Source organism: Squalius cephalus (genome assembly GCF_949319135.1).
Source record: "Squalius cephalus genome assembly, chromosome: 20".
Lineage (NCBI taxonomy): Eukaryota > Metazoa > Chordata > Actinopteri > Cypriniformes > Leuciscidae > Squalius > Squalius cephalus.
Window position 1 is genome coordinate 17,765,428 of NC_137141.1, and position 19,888 is coordinate 17,785,315.

General features: G+C 42.8%; 1 protein-coding gene across 1 annotated transcript; it reads left to right on the forward strand.

Moving 5' to 3' along the window:
* Positions 1 to 13,414: 13,414 nt before the first annotated feature.
* Positions 13,415 to 16,981, forward strand: LOC307148191 (kelch-like protein 10; the record flags this gene model as incomplete). Its single annotated transcript, XM_079853546.1, has 8 exons — positions 13,415 to 13,557; positions 13,920 to 14,412; positions 14,632 to 15,051; positions 15,503 to 15,700; positions 15,916 to 16,065; positions 16,237 to 16,353; positions 16,636 to 16,727; positions 16,849 to 16,981. The coding sequence occupies 8 exons, from the start codon at positions 13,415 to 13,417 to the stop codon at positions 16,979 to 16,981; spliced, it is 1,746 nt and encodes a 581-aa protein (XP_079709672.1).
* Positions 16,982 to 19,888: the final 2,907 nt, after the last annotated feature.

Genomic DNA, 19,888 nt, shown 5'->3' on the forward strand with positions numbered 1-19,888 from the left:
TATTAGCAAAATATTCAAGGTGTTTGAGATATTACAGTGCATTGGCATTGTTTTGGTTAAGACTGATGTCACTTCCTGTATTTTAAATATGGCAGAGAAACGCATGAAAATGTCCTGTGCTGCGTCTCAATTCGCCTACTTGTATACTTTTTACTACCAGCGTCTTTACTGGTTGCTCTCTGTCGCTTAGTTACATGCATCCTGTCACGTAAACTGACATGTCAATCATCTTGTCAAAGATAAAATCCTCCACATTTAATTTAATTCAAATGCAGTAGCATGTTGATCTGCAGTCGCGGGTCTTTCATGCGGAGACTCTCCTCATATTCATGCATAACGATGCCAAATGGCTAAATAACGGATCTTTATAAAAGTTCACGTTGTTGTAGCAGATGAAATATAACACGGATAACATCAACTTAAATGTTGATTATTGGTCACTCAAACCCCTTTATCCAAACCTCTCTACTTAACCGTCGGTCATGCCGCCATATTTTGTAGTTTTCTGAACACTTTTACTCGTGTTTGTAGTTCTACCAGAAAGACTCTGGTGAATAAATACTGTGACAATTATACATTTATTAACAGTCCAGCAAGCAATAAAGTTCTTTGGCGCAGGCCCCGTCCGTAGCTCGCAATCCGCGGGTCCGGATTCTGCATATCCTGCCTGAAGACGAAGGCAGGGGCGCAGCCGACCCCCTGTGAGGTATGGGAAGGGACCATCCTGGTGGTGGTGGTGGGGAGGATGGAGGGAAGGATCCGTCTTGGAGGTGGTGGGGAGGATGGAGGTGAATGGAAGCGTCAGCATCTGCAAACTCAAATGTGTGTAAGTACCAATCTTTTATACCACGAGTATTAGAATATGATTGGATAGATGAGAAGGTAAAGTGACGTAACAATTGAGTCTTCCCGGTAGAACTTATGCTAAAGCTTTCATTTCTGAACTGGATCCTCCTCCAAAGCAATTGGATTGTGGGCAATATTAGCTGTTATAGTGAGCACGGATCCACACTTCCAAAAATCCACCGGAAATAGTAGACCATCCGGGGACTTCTGGCATACTATTTTCAACATACAATGCTTTGCAACACTTATTTCTTATTCTTTTCATTTTAATCTTATATACTGTTTAGGATGGCTAGTATGGACATTGAGACGCAGGGCTGGTTTCACAGACAGGGCTTAGATTAAGCCAGGATTAGACCTTAGTTCAATTAGGACAATTAAGTAGCTTTTATAAACGTGCCTTAGAAAGAAAAAAAACATTACAACAAAACAATGGCAGTAATGTAGCTTTTTAAGCCATCAAAAATTCACAGGGGCAGGATTGCAGCATGAGACCAAAACAACTGTATTTTTATTCTCAACTTCTGCGTCGAAACAACGCATCAACAAAACTCTCAAACTCTCCCGCTTCTTAAAGGGGACTGTCAAATATGCATGTGTGTGTGTCTATGTCGATGATGTGTTAATTATGTGTGAATTATGGATCAGTGTGTGGGTTGCTTATATCTGCCCCTACAGGTCCCGCCAGAATTCACCAAAACCAGCAACATCAGCTTGCTTGGAGCTCGTACTTGTCTTCCTGAACATGTGCAGTGATGTGAGGTTAAACCTCCTTAACAGTTTGAGATTTCTCCCTGGGGTTTGTCCCATTGTTGCTGGCTGGACGAAAAGCAAGCGTTAATTCCTTGAACTTGATGCGAGCAGTGAGTTTTAGCCAGTGCAGAGAGATTAAGAAAGAGGTGTGACGTGGGCCCTGCGTTCTGGATCATTTGTAGAGGTTTGATTGGGGCACATGATGGAAGTCCAGGCAGAAGAGCATTACAGTAATCCAGCCAATAAATTACCAGGGCCTGGACGAGAAGTTAATTGTGTTGCATGCTCAGTTAGGAAAGGCCTGATCTTCCTGATGTTGTGTAGTGCAAACCTGCATGACCAAGCTGTCTTTGCACTGTGGTCTTTGAATGTCAGTTGGACCTCAAAGATTACTCCAAGATTTCTAGCTGACCTTGATGGTGTGATAGATGATGTACTTAGCTGGATGGTGAAATCGTGCTGTAGAGACTGATTGGCAGGGAAAACGAGAAGCTCCGTCTTGGCCAGGTTGAGCTTCAAGTGATGTTCTGTCATCCATGTCAAGATGTCCGCCAGACAGCTTGAGATTCTGTGGGATCTTCTGGTTGAAATGATAGGTAGAGCTGTGTGTCATCAGCATAACAATGGTGATAAGAGAAACTTAATGTAGTGTAAATGGAGAAGAGGATGGGTCCAAGAACTGAACACTGAGGAAACCCTGTGATCAGTTAATGTGATTTGGATACCTCCTCTCTCCAGGCAACCCTGAATACCTGTGAGATAAGATTCAACCCAGTGAAGTGGAGTTCCTGTGATGCCCAGTGATAAGAGGGTGGACAGAAGGATCTGATGATTCACAGTGTCAAAGGCAGCAGATAGATCGAGAAGAATGAGAACTGATGATTTGAAATCAGCTTTTGCAAACCGCAGGTCTTCAGTGACCGACAGTAATGCAGTCTTGGTTGAACGGCCATTCTTGAAACCAGATTGGTTGATGTCCAGCTGGTAATTGTCTACAAGTGACGTGTTTAATGTGGGTTTTTTAAGCAGTGGGGTTACCCGAGCCTGCATAAATGCGGTAGGGAACATGCCAGTATGGCGAGATGAGTTGATGATCTGTGTGAGTGCTGGTAAAAGTGTAGGAGAGATGGCTTGTAGAAGGTGTGAGGGGATGGGATCTAGTGGGCCAGTGGTAGGGGAGGAGAAGTTTGGATACATCTGCCTCAGTGAGGGGAGAGAAGGAGGAGAGAAGATTTCTGGAGCTGAGAACTGACTGCTGATGGTTGTTGTTTTGTCAGTGAAGAAATTAGCAAAATCATCAGCAGTTAAAGAGGTGGTGGCGGAGGGGGGCAGAGGAGAGAGTTGAATGTTTTGAAAAGTGTGCGTGTGTTTGAAGCACTGTGTATCATGTTGTGGAAATATGAAGATTTAGCAGCATGAACTTCAACAGAAAAGGATGAGATCAGAGACTGATACATACTCAGGTCAGATGGGTCTTTTGATTTGCGCCATTTTCTCTGCTGCCCTGAGTTTGGTCCGGTGTTCACGAAGAACATCAGATAACCTGGGGTTAGAGGGAGTAGCACTTGCTGGCCTAGAGGAGAGAGGACAGATATTGTCAAGGCAAGAAGTTAAAGTTGAACATAAAGTGTCCGTTGCGGTATCCATATCAAGAGGTGAGAATTGTGTGGGTGAAGGAAGAGAGGATGACACAACAGAGGAAAGATGGGAAGGAGAAAATGAGCACAGGTTTCGTCTGAAAGTAACTGGTAGAGGGGTTGTTGGTGCACACATATTAAGTTTAAAAGTTAGATTAAAAGTAATGAAGAAATGATTGGAAATGTGCAGAGGTTTCACCAGAATGTTGTCTGGGATGCAGTTGCATGTGAAAATTAGGTCAAGTTGGTTGCCTGATTTGAGAGTACTTGTGGTGATGAGCTGTTTGAGATCAAATGATGCTAGAAGAGAGAGGAAGTCTGTAGTATAAGGCTTCTCTAGATGCATGTTAAAATCGCCAAAGAGTACAAGTGGACTGCCATCCTCAGGGACTGAGGACAGCAGCACATCCAGCTCCTCTGCAAAGGTGCCCAATTGACCTTGGAGGCGGTAAATTACTACAGTGTGGATTTTAATAGGAGTTATAACTGTAATAGCATGAAATTCAAATTCATTTGTATTGCATAGAGAAGAGTGGGTTGAGTTTTTCCAATTGTGAGAAATTGGAAGACCTGTGCCCCCACCCCTCCCAGACTGGAGAGGAGTGTGATAGAAAGAGAAGTTGTTAGAGAGAGCAGCAGAGGTTGCTGAATCTTCTGGACGAATCAGGTCTCAGTCAAGCCCAAGATATTGAGAGTAGATTGAGTTGCATAGGCTAGAATGAAGTCAGCTACGTTGACTGGTGACTGCTGATAATTCTTCTGCTGACTTAAATACCTGGTTCTTCTCAAATCAAAACTAATGCGGGACAGTACGCCACCTAAGTGCAATAATAACTAGCAATAAGAGTAACAAAAGGCAAGTAATTGCGCCTGACCACGGACACCACCGTCTCCGGTACAGGTATCACCGCCTCCGGCACGGACACCACTGTCTCCGGCACGGACACCGAAACCACCGTCTCCGGGATGGAAACGGATTCCACCATCTCCGGCACCGTCTCCGACATGGACACCACCATCTCCAACACGGACACCAACGTCTCCAGGACGGACACCGACACCACCGTCTCTGGCACGGACACCAGAACGGACACGGTCACCGGCACGGACAGCAGCACCGGCACGGACATCAGACGGCAGAAAACGTGAATTTAACTTTTTGACAAATTTGAATTTGACTTCACAGCATCCCTCCACCACCCCAGCACCTCACTCTTGGCTGGTTTTCTATCCCAGTCAAAAGGGGGAGTACTCTGGGTTCGGGCCAAATTCCGAGCTCGGAGCCCTCTCCCGGACAGCACGCCAAATACACATAAATTACTACATCTGATTTAAAGTATGTGTGAACTCATGAAGCTATTATTAAAGTTTTCAGAACATTGAGTGATTTTCTTAGTTTTTTGTTGTTTTATTAACACATTCATAATCATTACTTTTACCGGTGCCTTGCGGCAAGCTTTTAGTCGATTAATGGCTTAAATTAATGATTATTGGTCAATCTTAAAAAAACTTTAGTCAGGGGCATCCTTAGTAAATGTTGCTGAAGGACATTTTGAGTGTTGATGACACCCTGAATTCATTCTGATTAATGAATCTGAATGTAGTGTTTACATGAATGCTAAACAAGTGATCAGGTTGATGTGTGCGCTTATGTTGCAAGCTTCAAATCAGAATAGATTTTTTGACATACGCACACTGCACAAATATACAGAGTTTACTATGGTGACCGAAAGAGCTCAACACGCTGCAACTGAAGAAAACACATGCAAATAAAAAAACATCTTCATAAGTTTCACAACACATGTGTGCTCCAAATATTCACAACACAACCAAATACAGAAACGCGCTGCAAAAGTTCACAACAAAACCAAGTACAGAAACGCGCTGCAAAAGTTCACAACATCAAGACTTCGTAAAAGGGCATAATAGGACCCCTTTAAGGTGTTTCAGTGCAAGTTGCTTTCAGTTAAGACGGCTGGTCCCAGCATGGGATGCTGCATGTTGGTTGCTGATTTCTTTTTAATAATTTTACTGAATGCCTAGACAGTGGAAAATAAAGGCAGATGGATGTGTCCTGGCCAGTGTTTTAATAAAAAGGAACTGATGAGATTTCAAAGAAGGGTAGGACAGTCAGAGTAGTTGCAAAGAAAATTTCGAAAGCCAGTTGTGAGGATTCTGAGACCTCAGACAGTTAAAACGTTTGTGTTGTTTGTGTTGTCTATATGGAGCCATTTAGTTGTTACGAATGACAGATACAGTATGTAAATGCAATACTGCTCTTTATTAGTACTCAGCACACTGGTCAGAACATAGAACACAGACGGCCGCCAACACAAGACAGGCGGGCGGACACAAATGCTGGATGGAACAGTGACGCAGGGACCTCGGTGGGCAACAGGTGCTGGTGCTCAGATCCAGTGATGATCCCTCGTGACGGTGTTCAGATCCAGTGAATATCCCTCGAGATGGTGCTCGGTGATCCAGTGCAGAGTGCAGCGAATCCGGAGACGAACACAACGACGACACGGGTAATCCAATCCACACGAACAACACAGGAACAGGCACAGGAAACACACCGGGAAACCACAACGATCTGACAACATGAGACACCAGTTACTGAACATATAAAGGGGACAAACAATTGAATCCAGCTGGCGCTACTGATCAATGATGATCAGCGACCACGCCCACAGACACACATACACACACACAACAGCACGCTAGATGAGAGAGAGACAGTGAATTCGTAAACCGTGACAGTACCCCCTCTCCTAGGAACGCCTCCTGGCGTTCCCTGACGGACTTACCTGTCGATTGTAATCATCGATAAGGGAGTGATCCAGAATGTCTCTAGCAGGAACCCAACTTCTCTCCTCCGGACCGTAACCTTCCCAGTCCACCAAGTACTGAAATCCGCGTCCCCTCCTTCTCGAGTCCAGAATACTGTTAACCGAATACGTTAGTTCCCCATCTACTAGACGCGGCAGGGGGGAACCGGGACTGGCGGATTAATGCATGCATGAAACACAGGTTTAATCTTTGACACATGGAAGGCGGGATGAATTCTCCTGTACGCAGGAGGAAGTTTGAGTCGGACTGCCAACGGACTAATGATCTTGGTGACAGGAAACGGGACAATAAATTTGGGAGTAAGTTTGTTAGATACGGACCGCGACTTCGGATTCCGTACTAGCAAAAACTGGTGGCTGGTAACCTAAACTACATTCAAACGGAGTAAGGCCTGTGGATGACACTGGTAACGAATTGTGGGCGTACTCCACCATAGAAAGTTGTTGGCTCCAGGAGGAAGGATTCTTGGAATCCTTTGACCATTGCTTTGGGGATGAAACCCCGAAGAGAGACTGACAGTCGCTCCCAGTAACTTACAAAACTCTTGCCAAAATTTGGACACAAATTGGGGTCCCCTGTCGGAAACCACGTCCATCGGGAGGCCATGTAAGTGAAAGACGTGATCTACGACAGTTACCGCTGTCTCCTTGGCTGAGGGTAATTTGGGCAAGGGAATAAAATGAGCCGCCTTCGAGAACTGGTCCATGACAGTCAAAACGACCGTCTTGCCCTGGGAGGGCGGGAGGGCGGTAATAAAATCTAGCGCAATGTGGGACCAGGGTCTCGAAGGGACAGACAGCGGTTGGAGTAACCCATCCGGGGGTCGATTGGAAGTCTTACCAGTGGCACAAACCGAGCAAGCCAAAACAAAACTGCGGATGTCGCGAGCCATTAATGGCCACCAGAATCGTTGCTTCACCAAAAAACTGGTGCGATTTACTCCTGGATGACACGCTATGCTGGAACAATGACCCCACTGAATGACGTTGGACCGATACCCCTCTGGTACAAACAAACGATTCGGTGGGCAATCGGGCGGAGGCGTTACCTAAGGCTAAGGTCTTTATGACCTTCGATTCGACCTCCCATCTGAGAGTGGAGACCACTAACGTCTCGGGTAAAATACACTCGGGAGTAGACGGGCGTTCGGATTGGTCAAAAATACGAGATAAAGAATCGGGTTAGATGTTCTTGGAACCCGGGCGGTACGAAAGAGAAAAGTCAAAACGTCCGAAAAAAAGTGCCCACCGAGCCTGCCTAGAGTTGAGTCTTTTAGCGGTTCTGATATATTCTAGGTTCTTGTGATCGGTCCAAACGATAAAAGGTACCCCTGACCCTTCTAACCAGTGACGCCATTCCTCCAGCGCTAACTTGACTGCCAACAATTCTCTGTTATCAATGTCATAATTACGCTCGGCAGATGATAAACGATGAGACAAAAACGCGCAAGGATGCATCTTGTCGTCTGTGGAAGAACGTTGGGAAAGAACTGCTCCTACCCCCACCTCTGACGCGTCGACCTCCACCACGAACTGACGTGATGGATCAGGGGCAACGAGAATGGGAGCTGAAACAAAGCGGCTCTTAAGTTTGGCGAATACAGCCTCGGCTCTATCGGACCACCTGAACGTCATTCTGGGGGAGATCAAGGCAGTCAGAGGTGCGGCTAGTTGGCTAAAGTTGCGAATAAAACACTGATAAAAATCGGCAAACCTCAGAAACCTCTGTAGGGCCTTACGGGAATCCGGACTTGGCCAATCTATCACAGCCTTAACCTTGTCAGGATCCATACGCACTCCCTGAGACGAGACGATGTACCCTAGAAAAGGAACAGACTGTGCATGAAAAACGCATTTCTCCGCCTTGATAAAAAGCCCATTCTCTAGCAACCTCTGAGGCACTCGCCTGACGTGCTGAACGTGTTCCTGGAGAGAAGATGAAAAAATCAATATGTCTTCCAGGTAGACATATATGAATTGGTCAACCATATCTCTCAGCACGTCATTGACGAGTGCCTGGAAGACCGCTGGGGAGTTGGACAGCCCGAACGGCATGACCAAGTATTCAAAGTGCCCCCTGGGGGTATTGAACGCGGTCTTCCATTCATCACCCTTCCTTATGCGAACCAAATGATAAGCGTTACGTAAATCCAATTTTGTGAAGATGGATGCTCCCTGTAATCGCTCGAAGGCTGAAGACATCAGCGGCAAAGGATAAGTATTCTTTACCGTGATATTGTTCAACCCTCGGTAATCAATGCACTGTCGCAGAGACCCATCCTTCTTCCCCACAAAAAAGAACCCCGCCACCGCTGGAGATGAGGAAGGTCTAATGAATTTGGATGCTAGAGAATCAGAAATATATTTCTCCATAGCCTCCCTCTCTGGAACAGAAAGTGAATATAACTTGCCTTTAGGCGGAGACTGACCTGGCACTAAGTCTATGGCACAGTCATGGGGACGATGTGGAGGAAGAGAAGCAGCATGAGACTTACTGAACACTTCTCTCAGGTCCTGGTACTCCTCAGGCATGTTAGACAAATTCACCGCCTCCTCCTGGAAAACAGACACAGGTACAGACGAACACGCAGACACTAGACATGACTCATGACACGTATTACTCCACATAGATACAGAATTGTGACCCCAATCGACTCTGGGATTATGTTGTGTAAGCCAGGGGTGACCGAGTACGACAGGTGCGAGGGGTGAATTCATGAGGAGGAATGTTATTGTCTCAGTGTGGTTGCCAGAAGTGATGAGAGTGATGGGAGCATTGACAGAAATCTTGTACGTGAGGGGGGAGACAGGGATGTGAAGACGTTGAGCCAGTCCTGAGTCCATAAAATTACCTTCTGCCCCCGAATCCAGTAAAGCCTTGGTGTCGTGTGTGTGGGTTGCCCACCTTAGTCTTACCGGAAGGAGAGTAGATGATGATGGTGATGATGAGGTCTTCTCTGCGGAGATCCCACCCGATAGTAGCCTCATTGTTACTACCGGGCTCGATCTTTTAACGGGCATGAGTGGATGAAACGGCCCACCTTCCTGCAGTATAGGCACAGTCCTTGGGATCTCCGCCGTTCTAGCTCCTCCCGGGAAAGCCGAGCTCTACCCACCTGCATGGGCTCGGGATCGCAAACGGGACTGACCGTGTCCAGGTTGTCGGAGCGCAGGGTCTCCGTGCCGCGAAACGGATGGTTCTGTTGGAAGCGACCCATTCTGCTCAACCGAGCATCAACTCTAAGCGCCAGTTCAATAAGTCCATTCAAACTGGTAGGAAGGTCCAGCATATAAATCTCCCTCTGGACACGGTCAGCCAACCCATGCAGGAATCTATCCCACTGCGCCTCCTCGTTCCATCGGCACTCTGCAGCCAGGGTGCGGAACTGGATGGAATATTCTGACACCGAGCCGTTACCTTGGCGGAGATCGGTGAGTAGTCTGGCCGCCTCCCTACCCGCCACCGCACGATCGAAAACCCTTCTCATCTCCTCGGAGAGTGCCTGGAACGAGGCGCAGCACGGGTCTTGATTCTCCCACACCGCCGTTCCCCAGAGAGCCGCTTTTCCCGATAGCAGCGTGAGGACAAATGCCAACTTGGTCTGTTCCTGATTGAACGTCAGTGGCTGTAATGAAAAGTGCATAGAACATCGGGTCAGAAATGCTCTACAAAACTCCGGTTCACCTGCATATCCCTCTGGTGTCGGCAGTCTTGGTTCATGCTGCTGGTGCGGCTCTGGTGGAATGGGCTGAACGGGCGGTGTGGGTGGCGCAGTGGGAACTCTTAGCTGTTGTAGTTGTTGGGTGAGCTCGGACACCTGCGTCACAAGCGCTTGGACCGCCCGTCCCGTGTTGGAGATGCTCTCCTCTTGGGTATCCATTCTTGCGATCCTTCGAGCCGGATTCAGATTCAGCAGACACACATACACACACACAACAGCACGCTAGACAAGAGAGAGACAGTGAATTCGTAAACCGTGACATTAGTAACTTAAAGCCAAAGGAAGTGTGGGAAAAAATGCAGTCTCTAGGCCCACCAAGCCTGCACTCTAGGGTTAAAAGACACACACACACACACACACACACACACACGCACACACACACACACACACACACACACACACACACACACACACACACACACACAAGGGGAGTTTAGAGATTCATGTTTTATGGGGACTTTACATAGAAATAATGATTTGTTTTACTGTACAAATTATATCCCATAAATCTGAAACCTACCATTACTGAAAACGTTCTGCATTTTTATGTCAAACAACAGCAACAACAACAACACACATTTAGTATGATTTTCCTCGTGGGGACCAAAAAAATGTCCCTATAATTCATTCATTCATTCAATCTTTATTAAGGACACAGAATCCCGGTCCATAGTGTTAAAAGAAAACAAACAAAAAGGAAAATAATAGTAATAAAAGTAAAAAAAAAAAAAAAAATTACATAATACATTATTTACACATATAAGCAAGAGCGCCAGTGCTTCCAGATTCTTGAAGTAAACCTGACCGAGCTTTTCCTCGGACAGACCAAAGCTTGTACAATACAGTTTGACTGATCCAGGACTCTACACATAAATGTATAGATACAGTGCCTAATGCCAGCTGCACAAGATCTTATTCCACTGTTAAGAAACATCTCACTTGCACTGCTGTGCCGCGGTACTTTCAATAGCATTCTCAGAGAGTCAATGTATGCCACCATCAGAGCCTGCATGCTCTTCTTTTTGTAGCTGCGCCAGAGGTGCGCAGAATACAAAGGCGAGCAGAAACTTTTAAACAATACAGTTTTGACATTGGTGTAACACATGTGAAACTTACGAGCCAATACATTAGCTTGCCCATATAGTTTACACCTCTGCCTGAACAAGTCTCTATTGTCCGAAAGGTCATTTGTAATATAGTGTCCAAGATATTTAACCTCATCTGTGACCTGTAGAACATTTCCACAAAGGTAAAAGTCTGGGAACATCAACTTTTGATCCTCTTTTGTTTTAACAATCAGTATGTGGCTTTTTAGAGCATTATACTTAATATCAAATGCATCGCCATAGGAGTAGCAGATATTCAGAAGCTTCCAATCAAATGGTTACACAAGACATCACCAACAAGACACCCAGTATTACATTCATTAAGTTTCACAGACAGGTCATCAATATATAAATTGAACAAAGGTGGAGACAAAATTCCACCATGACGTACTCCATTACTCCATAGAGTACTCCGTATAGAGTCGCCCCATTTCACCCTCATAGTCTGACAAGAATACCAAAAAATAAGAATCCTAGTAAGGTATCCTGGAACACCTCTTTCTGTTAGTTTATCAAACAATTTACCATGATTAATACGGTCAAAGGCTTTAGAAGCATCTAGAAAACACATGAATTTCATAGACCCCTGGTTGTTATATTTATCCAATAGTTCTTTAAGTGCAAAAATGCACATGTCTGTGCCATGTCCATGCTTGAAGCCAAATTGGTTAGCTGTGGTGTACAAATATGGCTCAAGTCTCGACAATAGAATCCTTTCAAGCACCTTTGACACAGAGCTTGCCAAGGCTATAGGCCTATAATTATTCATGTCACTAAGTTTACCGGTCTTATCCTTAATCACAGGGACCAATACAGTCAACAAAAGTGACTGTGGCAAAAGGCCATGTACCAAAAAACCTGTAAAACAGATGGCCAGTAGAGGATAAAGTCTTGTACTGGCATATTTTAAATGTTCAGATGTAATATTATCCAACCCACAAGACTTCTTAAGATCAATAAGCAGGTGAGTTTGATCAAGGTTGGTGCTAAACTCTGCAGGACAATAGAGTTGATACGCCAATGTATTCCTCTCCCTTGTGTCTCCTGTGTTCTCCTGTGATCATCCTGCATACTCACCAAACACGGAGAGGTGTGTGCGTCCATCCAGCATCCTGCACCTGATCTCCTGCACCTGTAAAACAAGGAAGGTCTTCATTACTAAGGTTTACTCATTCTTCAAAGTCTATTTGAACTGCATACTCATCCGTATTCTCCATTCTGCTCAGTGCTGTTAATAAAGTTCCCATTTCAATGTATTTCTTTGTGTCTGGATCTGCATTCTGTAACAGGTAACACTTTACAATAAGGCTTTATTAGTTAATTCACTAGTTAACATAAACTGACAATGGACAATATACTTCTAAAGCAGTTATTAATATGGTTAATGTTAATTTCAACATTTAATAACACATTATTAAATTCAAAAGGATTTAATGGACCTGAGCTAACATGAACTAACAATGATCAGTTGTATTTTCTTAAACTAATGTTAACAAAGAATAACTATGGTAACAAATGTAGCTTTTGCTCATTGTTAATGTTGGTTAATGCATTCACTGACTTTACCTTATTGTAAAGTGTTACCTATTGTTCTTTATAATTGAATCAGTTTAAAACATTTGTTTACTTTATGTAGTTTTTGTGTGTATTGCTTTATTGGATTTAAATATAATTTAGAGTTCTTTTTGTTTTAAGAAAAATATATAAAACCTGTTATTGTTTGAAAAAAAAAACCAACAATAATAATTGGGTCACGGCTTAATGTCCATGGGAAAATGTGTGTCCCATGGCCAAACCAGTTGAGAACTGCTGGTACAGTATAAGGGACAATGTCAGATACAGTCTTAGTGACTGTTCAAAGTCTTGTTTGTTGAATATTTCCAGTTGTAAATATTGTAAAATAAAAAATTAAATAAAAAATTCAGCTTGCCCATTTATTTGTAATTTTACTTATAATGGCAGTAAATGTAAATTTACAGATTTATCCAATAAAAGCAAGACATTGCACTCATGATGTGGCCTAATGCTCCATGACCTTGAAATGGAATGGGAATATGACATCTGTGAAGGACAATCCTCTTCATACAGGCCTCTGGTAAACTTGTTTGGGGTCACAGTCACACCATGCAAGAAAAATTTGTTCTACTGTCAAAAACTCACTAGTGTGTATGTTGTGCAATCAAAAATGGATGATTGCATTATTCAAATGACTAATTGGATGCTTTTTTTATTTGTCACTGAGTTAATTTTTTTTAATCAATTTTAATATCTTTGTTACTGTGAAGATGTTTCATTCAAAAGGTATCGATAAAACAAAACTATAATAAATATGTGGCCAAGACACAAACTGAACAAATATATTCAAGCTCTACAACTATGATGTCATAAAGACATTCTACAGAACTCTCCTGAGCAAAAGTCCCCACAAAGACAAAATCCTGAGTGACTTTAATCAGAGTTTGAGGTGAGAAGACTGAATACATTTACAGTCCTGAGAGAACATGGAGAACATAAGAGCAACAGCCTTTGACGTGTTTGATGAAGCGCGTTTACTGGGCGAACACACTGACATGATCATCAAGTCAAATGACAGAGAATTTCAAGTGCACAAGATCATCATGTGTGGCTGCAGCTCCTACTTTAGGTGAGAAGAAGCATTTGAACTGCAATTGTGTGCAAATTACCTAGAAATAATTATAATCATACATATAATTTCCACTGCTAACATCAAACTGTTGAAACTGTCTAAGCTGTCCAAATATATAAATGCATGAAAATTAATGAGTGTATTGCCAGAACAAAAAAAAATTAACTACGGTATCTAGGAAAAACCTTTCTTGAAATGTAATTGTTCATTTGAATGGAATTGAAGTGGCAATGAATGGTGAAACTAAACTGATTCTCTACATGAGAAAATATGGCTGAAATTAAAATGTAAATAACAAAAAGTTATTTTATTTATGCTCATTATTAATGCCAGTATTTCTTTGTCAAATGTGTTCACAGGGCTCTTTTCTCCGACAACTGGAGCAGCCCAGCACAACATTTCTGTGAAATTAAAGGAATATCCCAAGACATCATGCCTCTTATCATCCAGTATGCGTACACAAGATCTGTGCTCATAACTCAAGAGAATGTGTTGGAGCTCTTGGTGGCGGCTGAAATGCTCTTAGTGTCAGGTCTTGTAGATTCCTGCTGTCAGTTCCTGGACTCACAGTTATGCCCAGAGAACTGCATTGGCATCTGCAAGTTTACAGAGGACTTTTACTCCTGCTCAAAGCTCCGCTGTAAAGCAAAGCACTACATCCTGCAGCACTTTGAGGAGGTTCTGCACGTATCTGAGGAGTTCCTGGAGCTCTCCCTGGAACAGCTTGAGGAGATCATTGATGAGGATGAGCTGAATGTCAAACAGGAGGAGGTGGTTTTTGAAGCCGTCCTCCACTGGATTAATCATGCACCAGAAAACAGGAGGCAACACATTGCCGTGCTTCTGCCAAAGGTAAAACAGAGACTTTTGTCTTTTTTTTTATTACAAATATCTTAAAACTCTTAAAATCGAGATACATTTTCTGCTATTATTTTAATGCTAGTTAAATGTTAGAAACTTTGTTTTGTAGTTTTGCCATTTTGGAAATCCTTTTTCGTTGTTGAACACCTATAACTGCTTAGTAACAGTCTTGCAAGTCTCTGAAAGTCTAAACTCTCCCTTGTGCTTCAGGTTCGATTGGGGTTGATAACATCAGCCTACTTCATCAATAATGTAAAGTACAATGCACTAGTGATGGAGAATGAAGCCTGCATGCCTGTTATCATCAGTGCAATGAAGACTTTGTTTGACCTCAACATGGATGAATCCACCAACTCAGAACTCATGCATCAACTGACACGTCCACGTCTGCCCTCATCGATCCTATTGGCCATCGGAGGATGGAGCGGCGGCAATCCCACCAGTGAGATTGAGGCATATGATGTGAAGGCAGACTGCTGGGTCAGTGTGACTCAAGAGGATGAGCGTCCCAGAGCCTATCATGGTACAGCAGTCCTGGATGAGTTTGTCTACTGTATTGGTGGTTTTGATGGTGTGCATTATTTCAACAGCGTGAGGAAATTCAGTCTTATCACTCAGACTTGGCATGAGGTGAGTAATGCTGTAGGTCAAGATGTAACTTTAGTTTAGCACAAAACAGTATTGTGGTACAGTGATGGTACCGGATTGTACTTTCATATGGACCATAGTGCTGAATGATGTGCTGTACTCCACATAACTTCAAAGAATACCACTGTATTACCATATTACATGACTAAAAAGTGGTAAAACCATGATACATTTTTTGTGTGTTCCAGCAATTGTTGTAGCTTAATAATATAATATAATATAATATAATATAATATAATATAATATAATATAATATAATATAATATAATATAATATAATATAATACACCAGAGTTACTATCATGATTTTGTCAAAAATACCATTAAGAAAAATAATAATAGTATTATTGTATTTATTTGCAACTGATAGGACAGAACCAATGAGATGGTGTATTGATGTGTGTTCACACACTGATGTATTTGGTGTGTTGTAGGTGGCCCCCATGTATGAACGCCGCTGCTATATTAGTGTTGCTGTTCTGGACGGGCTCATTTATGCCATTGGTGGTTTTGATGGACAACAACGGCTTAAAACAGTAGAGCGCTACGATCCAAACACCAATCAGTGGACAATGATGGCACCCATGAATGAACGGAGGAGTGACGCCAGCGCCACCTCACTGCAGGGCAGGGTAAGAGCACTTACCCATGATTCCACACTCTTCTGCTGGAGACTCTTCATGCCTGTAAAGCATGAAGGAAAGGTGAAATGGAGATATGGCATGGGAATAGTGTTAATATGGAAAGGAATATCATAAAATTTACTGAGTGTTTTAAACACTGGTTTTCTGATCAATCTGTGATGATTGTGCACAAACATCTTGCATGTTATTTTTGTGTTTGTCAGATTTATATCTGTGGTGGTTTTACTGGGAACGAGTGTCTCTTCTCTGCTGAGAGCTTCAACCCTGAAACAAACCAGTGGACTCTCATCGCTCCCATGAGTAGCCGCCGCAGTGGTGTTGGTGTGATCGCTTATGCAGATCTAGTGTATGCTGTGAGTATTAAACACACATATCAGTGTTATAGTTTTAATATGATAACCATGACACAAATACAGAAATATGGAATAATCACAGTTTAAAGGTTGCACTTCTGTAAATGCATGCATTGATGTGCATATACAAATGCACAGAATACATAAATAAAAAAAATTATTTATTTAAAGGTTGGTGGTTTTGATGGTGCCAGTCGTTTGCAGTGTGCGGAGGCCTACAATCCGCTGACTAACATCTGGAGTGATGTTGCATCAATGTCCATCCCACGCAGCAACTTTGGCATTGAGGTGAGATGTGGACAGTTAATATCTGTCTCTGGTGAAACTATGAAATAACATTACAGTAATGATTTGATGATAATGAATAAGCAGGGAAAACTTTTTTTTTGTCCCATATTGAAAGTAAGTGGAAAGCTGCACCCTAAAATTGTTGAAGGCTTCAATGATCAATGTGTAAAAAAATTATACTATGTTTAATTGAAGTGTTGCATCTATAAGATTTATTCATGTCAAGTTAAAGACTTTAGCTGTACATTATTTATTTTCCTATTTACTTTCCTCAAAATCCAGGTAGTTTATGGTCAGTTGTTTGCTGTCGGAGGCTTTAATGGATTCAGCACCAGCTCTGATGTGGAGTGCTACGATGAGAAGACAGATGAATGGTAACTTCCACAAACACTAAATCTTACAGATCATTTTACACTGCATTAGATATAAATATAAGTCTATAAGTCAAATACAGACTATATTTCATTGCATTCCTTGCATCTGCTTTCTATACAGGTTTGATGCAAATGAAATGGCCATTCCCCGCAGTGCTCTGAGCTGTTGTGTAGCATCAGGATTGCCTAACATGGCACAGTATGCTGCCCTACGAGACACCGTACAGACACAAGACGAGTCTGACAGTGCATGATCTCCTTCTAGCAGATCTGAAAGTCTGACTACAAATGGAGTGTCATCTTTCCTGAATAAATGCATTCAAAAAAGAGGCTGTATTCTAAATGTTATAACTTTCTCTCAGGTGTAGTGTTGTTCATTAAAAAAATGAAACCTTGCAAGGGATCTCTACAGCTCAACAAACCAACATATAATATTGAGAATTCTGTTTACTGAGTAAACTATTTATTGCTTTATTAAACTTTTTAATTATCACTGTCATTTACTGGCTTCTTTTATATGATTATTTATTGTGTATGATTGATTAAATTCATAAATAGTCTTTGCTAAACTCTCTGTTTGATTGTGTTTTTATTACTATAGGCATAATCTACCCATGGAAATATAACTATTGTGTTACGTTAAACAGTCGAGCCATACAATCATTTTTACAGTGTCATTATTGACTTCTGTAAATAATAATGATGATGATAATAATAATCATAATTATAAGCATTATTATCATGAATACACACACATGCACACAGTCATATATATACATTCTCAGTCTGAACAATTAACTATTTATCAATAAAATATAAACAAACACTCAATATTAGCAAAATATTCAACAAGGCGTGAATACAGATATCTGCAGAAGCACCAAATCCATTAAAATTAGCCTATGGATATTTCTACTTCCGCGTGACCCAATTTTCCAAACCAAATATATTTCATATCTACCTAAATGTATATGAAACATGAGTAGAAGGGTCCCATACTTGGCTGTAAACGGCCGTTTAGCTCCATCTAGTGTTTGAGATATTACCATGCATTGGCACTGTTTTGGTACAGATTGACCTCACTTTCTGTATTTTTAAATATGGTGGAGAAAAGCATGAAAATGTTGTGGTTTCACAGACAGGCAACATCAGCTTGCTTAGAGCTCAAACTTGTCTTCCTGAACGAGCGCAGTAACATGAGACTGAGGTTAAACCTTCTCCCTGGAGTTTATCCCATTGTTGGTGGCTGGACGACCCCTCCTAAGAACCAGCGCCAGCATCATGATGGATAAAAACAAACTCAGCCGTAGAGATACTTTGAGAGCCTTTGGGCATCCAAGCTAGAGGTCTGCACTCCCGCGGGAGTCCCGCGGGACCCGCGGGTTGCGACGCAAAACAGTGCGGCGCGGGACAAATTTTGAAAGGTCATTGCGGGCGCGGGCGGGATGATGGAGGTGCACTTGCGGGTGCGGGCGGGAGGGATGATACGCTGCACTCCCGCAAATTAAATATGAGTGTAAAGTAAAATATATAAATGATTAAAGTAGCGTACATAATTTGTAGTTTTGAGGGAGATTCTGTTTGGCAGCAATAAAAACGTTTTAAGCAGCCTAAACTTGTGGATGTTGTCCTTTGGAGTACGGGCGGGGCCTAATCTCACGCACACTTGTTTAGAGACAATTCCTTCCCGCTGCTCCGTGTTCGAACTCGAAAGCTCAAAATAGACAGCAATAACATTCTAACATTATCTAATATATAATTATATATATTAGATAGATAATAATATTACCTAATCGAATAATTTTTTTTTTTTTTTTTTTTTTTGGTTACTGTTAGCCTACTAGTGAATATTATGCTGTTCGTAGGCCTAATATGGGACCGTTTCGTGTTTTGGTGATCACATTTTAAATGTTTAAATGGCCTGTAGTCTAGGATAAAAATGATCCGTTTAACAAATGTTCCTATGTGTGTAGGCCATGCCTAAGGCTGTTTTTATGTTACATGATAATTAAGCCTATTGAAATTTGGGCCGATTAATGTTTATCTTTGTTGGCGTTAGTTACTGTAAGGAATTATGTGCGCACGCAATTTTTTTTCCAAGACCTTTCGTGAGACAGAATGTGAACATCCATCCTGCTGCCTGCCGTCTTGCGGGCATTTGCGGGCGGGAGCGGGACATAATATCACAGATGCGGGCGGGAGCGGGACTAAAAATGACAAATCTTTGCGGGAGCGGGCGGGAGCGGGACTGAACACTGCGGGAGCGGGCGGGAGCGGGACTGAACATTGTGTCCCGCGCAGGTCTCTAATCCAAGCTACCATCAGTCCATGCTTAGAGGTAGGAATGGGTTTGAAAGCATTAATTCTGTCTGAGCAGAGCATTCAGAAGATAGACTCCAGGGCTTTGTGCTGTCTGGAATTAAATCTCCTGGGACACGCAGAGTCTGACTGTACACCAACCGCCATTGTCTTTGAGGCCAATGATACTGCTTCTGGCCACCTGGTGGTTCGATCCACATTAGTTAGAAGGTGAGTAAAAAAGGGGAGGGGAACAGTGGACCCACCAGGTTGATGTTAACATGGTCATAACATCGCTGGTACCATAGAAGTTTCCAGTGGCGCTTTGATGTTTCTCTTCACTTTAGCCCGCTGACATGACACACAAGCTGAAACCCAGTTTCGAACATCCTTTTTCAATCCATGCCACACAACTTTGACGAGACAAGTACGAGGGTGGCTTTCGGAGACATCACATATCAGCCTAACTCCTGCCTCCGTAAAGAGAACACCAGCTATTTTCAAACTTGAGATAGCTGTTCTGTAAGCCTGTACCTCGGGGTCGGATTGCTGGTCAGCTGCTAACTGGACAAAATCCATACTCATACTGCTTGCACAGTGGCCCTGGAAATCTGCCACTATATTGTTTTTTCCGTCTATGTGCAAGATATCCATCATGATCTCTGATATGAAGGCCAGGTGGCGTTATTGTCACTATGACCAGGGCTCAGAAACTTTAGATATAGTATGAACCAAGGGTTTATGACCCACAAACGCTGTGAAAACACATCCTTCCAAAAAGAAACAAAAGTGTCTTACTGCCAGGTCCAGCGCGAGCAACTCTCTGCTCATATGAGCGAAGCTGCCAACTGAAAAATGCAAGG